At 58.3% G+C, this 10,784-nt stretch overlaps 2 protein-coding genes across 2 annotated transcripts; both read right to left on the minus strand.

Moving 5' to 3' along the window:
• Positions 1-40: 40 nt before the first annotated feature.
• Positions 41-7,770, minus strand: DDA1 (DET1 and DDB1 associated 1). Its single transcript, XM_036847517.1, has 5 exons — positions 7,644-7,770; positions 2,957-3,037; positions 2,680-2,731; positions 1,748-1,809; positions 41-744 (listed from the first exon to the last, which is right to left on the minus strand). Exons 1-5 carry the CDS (start codon positions 7,644-7,646, stop codon positions 634-636), a joined length of 309 nt encoding a protein of 102 aa, XP_036703412.1. The 5' UTR covers positions 7,647-7,770; the 3' UTR covers positions 41-633.
• A 1,167-nt stretch (positions 7,771-8,937) lies between these two features.
• MRPL34 (mitochondrial ribosomal protein L34) lies at positions 8,938-9,992 on the minus strand. Its single transcript, XM_036845458.1, has 2 exons — positions 9,834-9,992; positions 8,938-9,613 (listed from the first exon to the last, which is right to left on the minus strand). Exons 1-2 carry the CDS (start codon positions 9,905-9,907, stop codon positions 9,400-9,402), a joined length of 288 nt encoding a protein of 95 aa, XP_036701353.1. The 5' UTR covers positions 9,908-9,992; the 3' UTR covers positions 8,938-9,399.
• Between the last annotated feature and the right edge of the window lie 792 nt (positions 9,993-10,784).

The following is a 10,784-nucleotide window of genomic DNA, read 5'->3' on the forward strand; positions in this document are numbered from 1 at the left end:
CATCCTCTGGGGCTGAGGCACGCCGAGCAAAGACGCGAGGTCGGGTAGGAAAGATCCTTTTATTGGGGTGGACACGGAGCACGCACTAGTCCATGATAAAATGACTTAAGAGAAAGATCCGGAAGGGCTGACTTCTCCCCCTTACGCATGCTCAGAGCAAGGTCTGGGCACAGAATAGGTCCCGGTGGAACTCGAGACAAGGCAAGTCTTTAAGGCCCGAACCAGCCAGTGGGAGCCGGGAGAAGGGCCCCCACCCCTGCTGGCCGGCTGCAGCAGAGGCCTGGCTCTAGACCCTCGCAGACACGCTCCAGTTTTCCAGAGGAGAACTGGGGGGCAAGAGGAGGGGGAACTGGAGGGGGGGAGGTGAGTAACAATTGTTTTTTTTAAAAGCATCTACCAACATCACACTACTGGGTCTGATGTCCCCTTTAACCATCGCTTGGTACATTTTACAGCATAAATAAAAACTCAAGGAAAATAAATACATCGGCTCCTATGAGGTTGGAAGTGGTGTGGACGGTGGGGCGTGGGTGGGCCGGCGGAGGGGCTGGGGGCGGGGCGCTTACACACGGCGGGCGGGCGGGCGGGCGAGGAGCAGACGAGACAGGAGGCGCCTGTGGGGGAGTGTGAGTCTTAAGTGTCCTCGTGCATGTCCGGGCTGTCGGTCCGTGCGACCTTGCGGGGCGGCGCCGAGCTCTCACCCTCGAGGTCCACTTGCTCCTGGTCTCTCTTCTTGGCGGCATTCTGGGGGGCAGGGGAAGCGGAGGGGTTGTGAGTCTTCATGCTGGGGGAGCTCCTGAAATCTGAGGCTGGCCCTGGGGCTCCAGCACATCACAGCGCCGGGCCTGGAGGCGGGCAGTCAACCCAGGGCCCGTGGCTGGGCAGCCCCTTCTGCCCCCTGGACCTGCCCCACCAAGCCATGGTCCCCTGGGGACACCAGCCTGTGACAAGCACTTCAAGGAGTCACCACAACTCTCAGTGACCCTCACACAGCATTTCTCACTCAGAGAAGCCATCCACCCTGCCGGAGGGCAAAGGGCACTCAAGAGCCACCCGGGGAAGCCCCCAAATTGCCACAGAAGAGAAAAGCGTGCTGATTTGGGAAAACCTCCTTTCCTCCATGGTGGGAATCAAGGCTTGTGGGGTGGGGGCGGCCAGGAGCTGGGGTTTTCTGAGCAGTCACTTCATCATGGGGTCCCCCTCCAACCTGGCCCAGAGCAGGTCACTGTCCAATGTCCACCATTATGGGGAAAAAACAATCTGACCACACGGCAAAACTACACGTGCAGATTTTCAAGAAAGAAAAAGAAAAAATATCCTGTCAGAAAGGTGGCCTCTTATGGGAAGGACAGGGGCGACGACTTTTCACAGCAGCTACGCATCCTAGTAGGGCCTGGATTTTTAATCCTGTATACTTTTCATCGTTGAACAAAGACTCCAAGTAACAACACTGAAGTCTATCTGCCACCAGGGCGTGCTCCCCACAAACTGTGGGGAGCCGGGCCTCAGTACAGCTTACCAAGCCCCTGCCTGTCCCTGAGCACTAGAGCCCTGTGGCCTCTGCACAGCCATTCCTCTAGAGCATTCTTCCTTCTCCTGAATCACCTAGCAAACTCCTATTCAGCCCTCAAGGCCCCACTCGAACACCCAGTCTCCCAGCCACCGGTGTCCTTCCACTACTCAGAGCCCCCTGCTGGGCGCTGTGTTCCTTCCCTGAGTCCCAGCACTCGAACCCCACGTGCCTTACCTTTTTGTCCCATTGCTGATGTAAGTAGCGCAAAAGAATGTTTGTTTTTTCTGTCACAATAACTGAGAAGGAAAGACAGACAAAGTTGCAGGAAGAAGCTGTGGGGAGCCAGCTGCAGGCGGCCCAGCCCCCATCCCAGCCTGCACTGTCTCCCAGGACGAGCTTACCCCTTCCTGGCCTCTGGGCTGTCCCTGCCCTGGGTGGCCTTTGTGTGACTCAAGTCACCACCCCCAACCCTGGAGGAGATTTCAGGAAGCCAAGCATTCTCCCTCCTGAGCACAGGCCACTACCATGAGCCCAAGCTGGCTGCCCTGACAGGGTCCCTGCTTCCCAGAGAGAGGCCGAGTCTTAAGCTGAGCTCGGATTCCACCCTCAGGCAGGGGAATGAGCCCCAGCATGCCAGGTCACGTGGGTGTTTTCCCAGACAGACCAGGAGCACAGATCCACATGCTGTGCCCCAGTGACCACAGAACGCACCCAGCAGAGTCCAGGATTTTTTCACGGTTGAAAGAAAACACCGTGACCACAATAAATAACCTTGAGATCCCCCTGCTCTGTAGGCTCCAGGCCTTTCCCTGCAGCTCCCTCTGCCTAGACGCCCCCTCCCCAAGCTGCCCACCCCAGGCGGGGCTGGGTCCCCCACCCCATGGCACAAGTCTCGAGACCTGTGACAGGGAGCCAGCAGGGGAGGCCTGACTTGATGCGGGGGTGGGGGTGAGGGCCAGCGAGCGGCAGACGAGGGCCAGCTTGGGACCCCGCAGGGCTGGACGTGGATGCCGGCGTGGACATCAGGAGGGTCCCAGGGAAAGCCAGGCTTCCCGCTGCTCCCAAGGGCTGGGAGCTGCCCAGCTCCCCACAGGTCACCTCCTGCACCACCCTCTGGCCCTTCCCCTCGGCAGCCGGGATGGGACAGAACAACAGAGGCCACTTACTCTGTTCGGACGGGTACTCCCGAGTGGGCAGGTAGACTGAGGGACGTCGGTTCTGTGGGAGGGTTGGGAAGGCGTGGGTTAGGAGAGTAGACAGGTCTGGGGTCCCCTCACCCCTCAACTCGGCACCCGCCCTCCAATGCAGATCAAAAGACGTGTGAGGATTTCAAGTGGGGCTGGGTTTGGAGCTCGGCCCCTCTTTCTGGCAAGACCCCAACCTGGGGGCTGCACACCACCCCCGGCCCTTTCCCCGAGGGCAGCTCACGGCCCACGTACTCACCGAGGCTTTGCACACGGAGTCGGCATGAAATCGACTAAAATTGCTTTTGTTGTAGACAGGCAGTCCTTTCAAAAAATCTGCCTAGAAGACAGGGAAGATGGTAAGTGAGAAATCAGGCAGCAGGCTGGGCCACCCCTGGAGCACCTGTGACCGGGTGGGCTACCTACCGGGCGACTTCCGGTTTCCATCTTTCTGTTCTGTCATTCAAGTTTTCTAGAACTCCCCCTTGAGTTGGCCACCTGATGTGTCCACTCTTATGACCAGAACGAAGTAACCAACCCCAGAGTAAGGGTATGATCTCCCACAGGGTCCTCACAATAAACCTGTCACCAGGCAAGGAGCGGGGAAACCGAGGCTCAAACAGGACAGGACACTTGCATCAAGTCAGGAGCAAGCAGCGGGGTGGGGAGCCGGACCCGGGCCCTTCCAACTGCAGACCTGTCCTCTGTGCTAGCTGAATACTGAACTCGTGGTCTCACCTCCATTTATGCACCTTTGATAGAGCCTGGGATGGAGACTTGTCCACCCTAAGAAACACTGAGGGTCCATGTGACAATACATGGGGGTGGGGGAGCAGGAGGCTGGGTGAAGGGGAAACAGCAGCTGGGACACAGGGGCTGCTGGGACACAGGACCCGAAGCCTGGGGTCAACCGAGCTTCCGAATCCTGAGAAAACTCAGAAACCCAAGTTTCAGTGTGTCAGTGCCAGCTTTTTTCTTTTTTTTTTTTTTTGGCTGCGCCATGTGGCACGTAGGATCCTAGTTCCCCAACCACGGATCGAACCCGTGTCCCCTGCATTGGAAGTTCAGAGTCTTAATTACTGGCCCACCAGGGAAGTTCCAGTGCCAGCTTTTTAAAACTGGCTGAGCTCTTCAGCAAACACTGTGTGGACCAGGGTTGGCTCGAGGGCTGCTCCTGGGGTCCCCACATCCAAAGGCTGCCCTGTACGGGGAGAATGCCTCCCAGTGGCGGGAGGGCCAGAAGCCTAAAGGAAGCAGGCTGGCTCCTCCCTGCCCCCGCTGCCTGGGGCAGGGGTCAGGCCCCAGAGGTTTCAGGCCCGCAAGGTGCCAGGGAGCCAGCGACAGATTCATTCACAGCTCTGACTCTTGGAAAGTCATTTTTCTCTGACGCTCTGGCACCAAGTGGGCAAGGAAGGGAGAGAGCTCTGGAAGGGGAAGACCCTGACTCTGGGTGGAGGGCAGGTCTCTGCCACAAGATGGGGGTGAATAAAGGCCAAGGGGAGCTGTGTCCGCCTCAGGAAACTGAGGCACAAGAACCCCGGGGAGGGATGAAGGCTGAGAACTTGGGGCAGGGAGTGACTTCCCAGCAGAGCAGGAGGGCAACGCTGTCGTCAGGCCCGGAGAGGGAGAGCTGGGGAGGACCAGGGGTTTCCCAAGCTGGAGTCACCCCATCATACAGACGAGGAAACTGAGGCAAAAAGATCACGTAACACTCACCTGAGGTCCCCCAGCCCCAACGAGAAAACAAGGAAGCTGACTGAACCCAGGTTTGCCGAACCTCAGAGGCCAAGCTCCTGTTCTGTGATGCCAGTGCCTCTGCTTCCTGCCTGAAAGCCGAGGGCTCAGAGCCTACAGGCTACGTGAACCCTCCCTCGGGTGCTCCATCGCCATGCCTGACCCAGGCGCTGCGCTCTCGGGGAAGCCGCTGTTCAGGGGATCCCCCATCACCCTCTGGTGCCGGCGGAAACAGGCGTCCTCACCCCTGTGGGGCCCAACCCCTTCTCTGCTGGGCCCCAGCAAGACCCTAGCGGGATGGGTGAGCCAGGGGAGCTGGAACGTGGATGGGCCTCCTGCTCCCACCCAGGAGGTGGCCCTCACATCTGGGTGACCTACGGCCCCAGAGCCAGCTCAGAGTCCCTCAAACCTGCCTCCCCTGTCCCAGGACCCCTGCCTCAGCTCAGCCCCAGACTATGGGGCTAGCTTCATCCATCCGGCAAGGTGTTCTCAGGACCCAGCTGTGTGGTGGGCCCCACACCAGGCACCAGAGCACTGCGGAGAGCCACAGCAGACCTACTTCTGGCCCCAGGGAACACCCAGTGCATGGGGACACGAGTGTGCGTCAAAGAGCCATGCAGTGAATGCAGAGTGGCCATGAGGACAGGGCACCACAAGGTGCCATGTGAGGCCCATGACAGTAGGGGGAGGGGGTAGGGAAGGCTGGCTGGTCTGGGGGATGGGGAGGACTGCCCAGATGCAGTGATGCAGGCCTGAGACCTAAAGGAGAGGATGGGTCCCTGCCCCAACTCAAACCCCTCCGCAGCCCTGGCTCGGCTTGGCCCACGCCAGCCTCCTGCCACACACCTCCTCAGCCCGTGCCACCCTCCAGGAATGTCCCTCCGTCCTCCATGTGGGAAACACCCGCCAAACTCTCCAGCCAGCTCAAAACACCCCCTCCCCCTTCCCTCTCCCCACACCTCGGGAGCCTCTAGCAGGGAGCCTCTGCCAGAGCCACGCTCATACCCCAACGAGGTCATCTGTTTACACATCCAGTTCCCTCACTGGACTGCCACCTCCCTGAGGCAGAGGGCAGGGCAGGGCTGGCTCAACCCTGGGTCCCTGACAGGGCTAACATGGGGGCCGGGCAGCAGAGTGGTGAGAGGTTCCGAAGCCCCAGGCCTGCACTGAATCCTGGATGGGCCCCTCCCTGGCTGTGTGACCCGGGGCAGGTGACCTCCCAGTCTGGCCGCCCCAGTTGTGAACCAGGTTTACAAGAGGGACCCCTCCCAGGGTTGTTCTGGGTTTCAGTAAGACAACACAGGGAGAGAGCTTTGCCCAGAGCACCCCTGAGGGCAGCTGTTAGTATCAATGTATGTATGCTGAATAAATGAATGCAGACAGGGCATGGCCAGTACTTCCTGTCAGCTAAGCAGGAAAACCAGGCCTCAGACACAGGGAGGAATCCTCACCTCAGCCAGACAAATCCTGGCTACAGCTGGGCCCAGAAGCTGTCCATTGCCTCAGCAAACACTCACTGAATATCTGTGTGCCAGTCCCTGTGTGGGCAGCCTGCCAGTGACCCAATCGAAGCAAGATGAGGAAAAGAAATGGTGTGCAGAGAGAGGAGGCATGGGGGCCTCCTGCAGTCAGGAAGGGACCCTCTGAGCAGATGTTATTCACAGGAGGAAGAGCAATCCAGGCAGGAGTAACAGGTGCAAAGACCCTGGGGTGGCAGGGACTGAGTGTGAAGATGTGAAAACAAGGCCACTGTGGCTGGAGCTCACAGCGGGGAGGGGTGCAGAGGGTGGAGATGAGGTCACAGAGCTGGGCAGGGACCTTGGAGGCTGAGGGGGGGAGGTGGGTTTCACTGGGGTTACAACAGGAAGCCCCCAGACTGTTTTGTAAGCTAGATAGTGGTATTATCTGATTGACATCTTTAAAAGCTCCCTCTGGTTCTGGGTGAATTACAAACTGCCAGTGGGGCAGGATGGAGGCAAGAAGACCAGGGAGGAGGCTGGAGCAGGTGTTCAGGCGGGAGGTGGCAGTGCCGGGACCAGGGTGGGGAGCTGCGAACAGATTCAGAATTCGTTTTGGAGGCAGAGCCAACAGAATCTTCTTAGGAACTGGGAGTGGACAATGAGGTCGCAGCGAGGAGTCAAGGACAACACCCAGGCTTGGGGACCCACGTGCTAGGAACCCACTTACCACTTTCCCATATCCTTCCTGACAAGAAGTCTTTTACCTATTCCCCACCACATCCCAAGGACTATGGCTTGTGGGCTGGGACCCTGAGTCCAGGAACAATGGGGTTTGACTTGCCCTGACAAAAGCTTCCATCACCTCTGTCAGCCCTGGGGATGCCAAAGAGTGGAGGAAATGAAGGGGGCTTCAGCACAACTGTGAGGCTGTGTGCAGAGCCCAAACCCCAAAGAACCACCAGACCCAAATCCCAGGATGAGTGAGCGGCCCAAGGGGGATGTTAACCTCCCAAAAAGTTGGCATTATCCCCACTTCAAGATGAGGAGACAGCTGGGAGGGAATGTCACCATCCCCGAGTCACCCAGCTCATCTGTTGAGCGTTCACTGTCCCAAGCCCTTTAAGACGTCAGTTCCCCAAATTATCACAACCCTATGAAGTCTGGACTATTGCTACCCTCATTTAACAGGGATAGGGCCTGGTGACTGGAGAGATGAAGTCGCTCCCTCTTAGAGCTGGTCGGGACAGGAATGTTGGAGGTGGGGTCAGGGCTCTGGGGGACCAAGGCAGTTCGCGATGTCGCACTTCCTTTGGCGATAAAGCCCCGCATGTCACGATGTCAAGCCCCCTCCCCGCCCCGACGCTCAGGCCGGCCTCCCAAACCTTCCCGAACAGGAAAGGCCCAGGCCTGGCGCCCGGAGGACGAGGCCTCAGTTGGGGGTCTCGGGGGACCCCATCCCCACCCCCCCAGGCGATTTCCGGGGGAGCCGCGACCCGGAAATGAATGAGTTGTCAGGGCCTGGAAACCTAGATAGGGTCAGGGGTCGGAGATGGAGCCAGGACGCGGTCAGCAAGAAGCTCACAGCAGGGTCCGGGGGGGGGTCGAAGGTGACAGGTCAGAGAGAGGGGCGGGGCCGGGCCCGAGGGGGCCGGCTAGGGCGGTGAGGGGCCTCGGGGGTTACTGGAGGTGGGTGGGCCCGCGGCGCCATTTTGTCGAGCGGAGGGGGAGTACGGCCCTGGCGGCCACCCTCACCATCTTCTGTTTCCTCCGTCGCCGCCTCAGCCACCGCCTCAGCCGCCGCCACCGCCACCACAGCCGCCTCCTTAGCAGCCGCCGCACAGTAACTTCTAGCCACGGCACAGCCCACACTGCTGGTGCGGCCGCCCTTCAGTCGTTGGTCCGCCCTCTGGCCCTGCCTCCAAGTTATGCGGTCTTTGCGCATTCCCATTGGCCAGATCCGGCTAAGTCACGCGCCCATTGGTCGCCACGCCGCCTCCCTTCGTGGTCAAGTTCAGTTGAGAGAGCAAAACCCCGCCCGGGACTTGCAAGTGAAGAGCAGCGAAATCCGGAAGTGGGCGGAGGCCGCGCCCCCAAAGCCCCTTGGGATTTGTAGTCTGCAACACCCGGAGGTCCCACCGGTCTCTCTAGCGTTTGCTAAGCTTTTTCATATGGTGGCTCATGGGGTTCTCACAGCAGCCTCAGAAGGATAGGGACCCACCGTTACACTCCCAGCCTCCTCCCTGGGGTCCCAACCTTAGGTTTCGGCATATCTAAACTGCTCCCACACTAGCCGCTTGATATCTTTAAGCTGACAGAGCATTTTTGAAACACTTCCCTTGGCTCCCCAGTATCCCAAGGATCCAGTCCCGCCTCCTCGGTCCCAAATTCTGGGCCCCTCTGGCCTCCTTCGTCCACCTTTTATCCTGACCCGTCCAATCCCTCCTCCCTTTGGGCCCTCCCAGACCCTGCCACCTTCTCTAAGAAGCCTTCCCCGACTGCGTTCTACCCAGGGCAAAGTCCAGTGCCTCCTTTGGGCTCCACGGTCCTCACAATCATCCTCCCAGCCCTGACTCCACTGTGTCCAAACTGCCTGGGTACGAATCAAGCCACCGCCCCCACCACCACCACCACCACCACCAGCCTGACAGCCTGGAGAGAACAAGAACTTATTGAGGAAGTACCCAATAAGTTACTAAGTGGAAGCTACTAAGTATTATTACACCAACATCACAGCAAAGGAGAAATGAACATCTCATTTTAAGGATGGATCCGCTTTATTTATTTTTTTTGGCCGCGCAGCAAGCAGGATCCTAATTCCTCAACCAGGGATGGAACCCGCGCCCCTTGCAGTGGAAACGTGGAGTCATAACCACTGGACTGCCAGGGAAGTCCCATTTTATTGGAACCAAATGAACCTCAGAGAGCTAAGATCTTGCTCAAGGTCACAGAACCCGTCCCCAAGGGGCAAGTGGAGGATTCAAACCCCTCCCACCTCTCCACAAGCCTTCCTAGAACTGTGAGAATTGACATTTTATAATAAGACAAGTGAAAATTTGAACATTTATTAGATTTTTAATGACATGAAGGAATTGTTTTTTTTTTTTTTTTTTTTTTTAGCTGTGAAAAGCTTTGTGAATATGTATTAAAGGGCCCTTATCTTAGAGAAGTGAGTTCTGAAATATTTACAGAAGAAATAACCTGATGCCCGAGATTTGCACCTCAGGAGAGGGCAGGATAGGTTGTGGGTAGAGCTGTGTACTGGGTTACAAGGGCGTTCACTGTACCATTCTGTGGACTGATGCACATGTTCGAAATTCTTCCTAATTCAAAAGCGTAAAAAGGCATTTGGCAAGGTCTGACTTCCCACTCCCTCTTCCAGTCTAATCCCACAATTCTTCCCCTGGGCCAACCCCGAAATCTGAGGATTCATGTCCGTCCGAGTCCCAGTCGTCAGCGAGGAAAAATGCTTTAATGGGGGGGGGGGGTCCAGCCGGCAGCGTCGCGCTGCTCAGTGGCTCAACGATTTTCGACCCTTGTGCATGCGGCGAAGAATGACCTGGACGCCGTTTGGCTTGCTCAAGCGCCGGATCCAACCATGCTTGTTCTTGCGCTTGATGTTGCTCGGCTGATACTCGTTCCCGCGCGCCTTGCCCCGGGTCTGCTGCACGGCGGGGAGTCCCCAGGCGTCGGGGAGCCCCAGCCAGGCCCGGGGCTGGAGCCACCTGCCGGGGAAGGTTAGAGGGGGCGCTGTGTTACTTCTGCGTGGCGCCCAACCTCTCCGAGCTTGGGCTTCCCGACCAATGCCGGAGGGAGCCTGGCAGCAAAAGACGCTCGAGGAGTTTGCAAGGCACTGGAAGGTCATGTGGTTGGTAAACAGCTGGGGCCAGCCCCCGACGCCGCCCTTACTCCCAGATTTGGGAAGGGGTCCCCCTGAGGACTCACCTGCCACCCCAAAGCGCCGCTGACCCACTGACTGGCCCCAACAGGCGACCCACCGATCTGCTCGAGAAAGCCATGTCCGCCGCCGGCACGCCGTCCGGTGGCAGCTATTCCAAAGCCCACAGGTTCCGCAGCTGCGGAACGAGGACTTCTGGGAAATGCAGTTTCTTCTAGGCGGAGCCCTCATTGCCGCGGGAGTTGTAGTTCTACGTAGGCGCACCGCATCTTAGGCGTGAGCGTAAATGACCACAGGAGAGTGTAGTTCTTCTTGTGGACCAGCAGGTGACAGGCGAACGGCGCCTCCTCTGCATGCGCGTGCGTACAAGACATTATGTCCCTGGGTCTGCTGGGAGTTGTAGTTCCTTCTCCTGTAGATCTACAGAGGGTACCCTGGGGTGACGGCGGCGCAGCTGGTGGCAGCCTCAGGAAACGGCTGGTTGAATTTCCCACCCCCAGCAGGAGCCACGCAGACGGCACACGGCTGGAAGCTTTCCTTTAGCCCCAGCCAAGTCTCCACCCCTTGGCGGGGAGCCCAGGAGGTCTGAGTTGGTGTTGGCTGGATGTCCTTGGGGTGGTCATTCAGTTTCTCAATCTGCAGAACTCAACGGTTGCAGGCTTGCCCTTGGCGGTGCCCCCGTTCAGGCCCTATTTTTCTAATACTCATATCTGAGCCCTTTCCCTTCTTACACACCCTCTACGGCTCCCCATTGCCCCAGGGAAAATATCTGGCAGGCATTTGAAGCCCGCTCTCGCCACACACACACACACCCTAAACTTCAGCTACAACCTCTTCTGCCTGGTGCTCCCCTATTCATCTTTTTAAAATGCTCCTCAGATACTCTCCTTTCCCCCAGTCCTATCCCTCCCTCTGGCCCAACACTGCCCCCACACAGCTCTCCCCAGACTCTCCCTGAAGCCCAGGGCGCCCTCAAGGGCCAGGCTTGCAGCTGAGTC

The sequence above is a fragment of the Balaenoptera musculus genome, chromosome 3, assembly GCF_009873245.2.
Source record: "Balaenoptera musculus isolate JJ_BM4_2016_0621 chromosome 3, mBalMus1.pri.v3, whole genome shotgun sequence".
NCBI classification, from domain to species: Eukaryota; Metazoa; Chordata; class Mammalia; order Artiodactyla; family Balaenopteridae; genus Balaenoptera; species Balaenoptera musculus.

Coding starts and splice junctions, on each gene's coding strand:
- MRPL34 (XM_036845458.1), bottom strand. CDS start 9,907: ATGGCTTTCTCGAGCAGATCGGTGGGTCGCCTGTTGGGGCCAGTCAGT. Junction 9,614..9,833: donor GCGGCGCTTTGGGGTGGCAG/GTGAGTCCTCAG, acceptor CTTCCCCGGCAG/GTGGCTCCAGCCCCGGGCCT.
- DDA1 (XM_036847517.1), bottom strand. Junction 2,732..2,956: donor ACTCCGTGTGCAAAGCCTCG/GTGAGTACGTGG, acceptor ACCCTCCCACAG/AACCGACGTCCCTCAGTCTA. Junction 1,810..2,679: donor GGAGTACCCGTCCGAACAGA/GTAAGTGGCCTC, acceptor TTTCCTTCTCAG/TTATTGTGACAGAAAAAACA.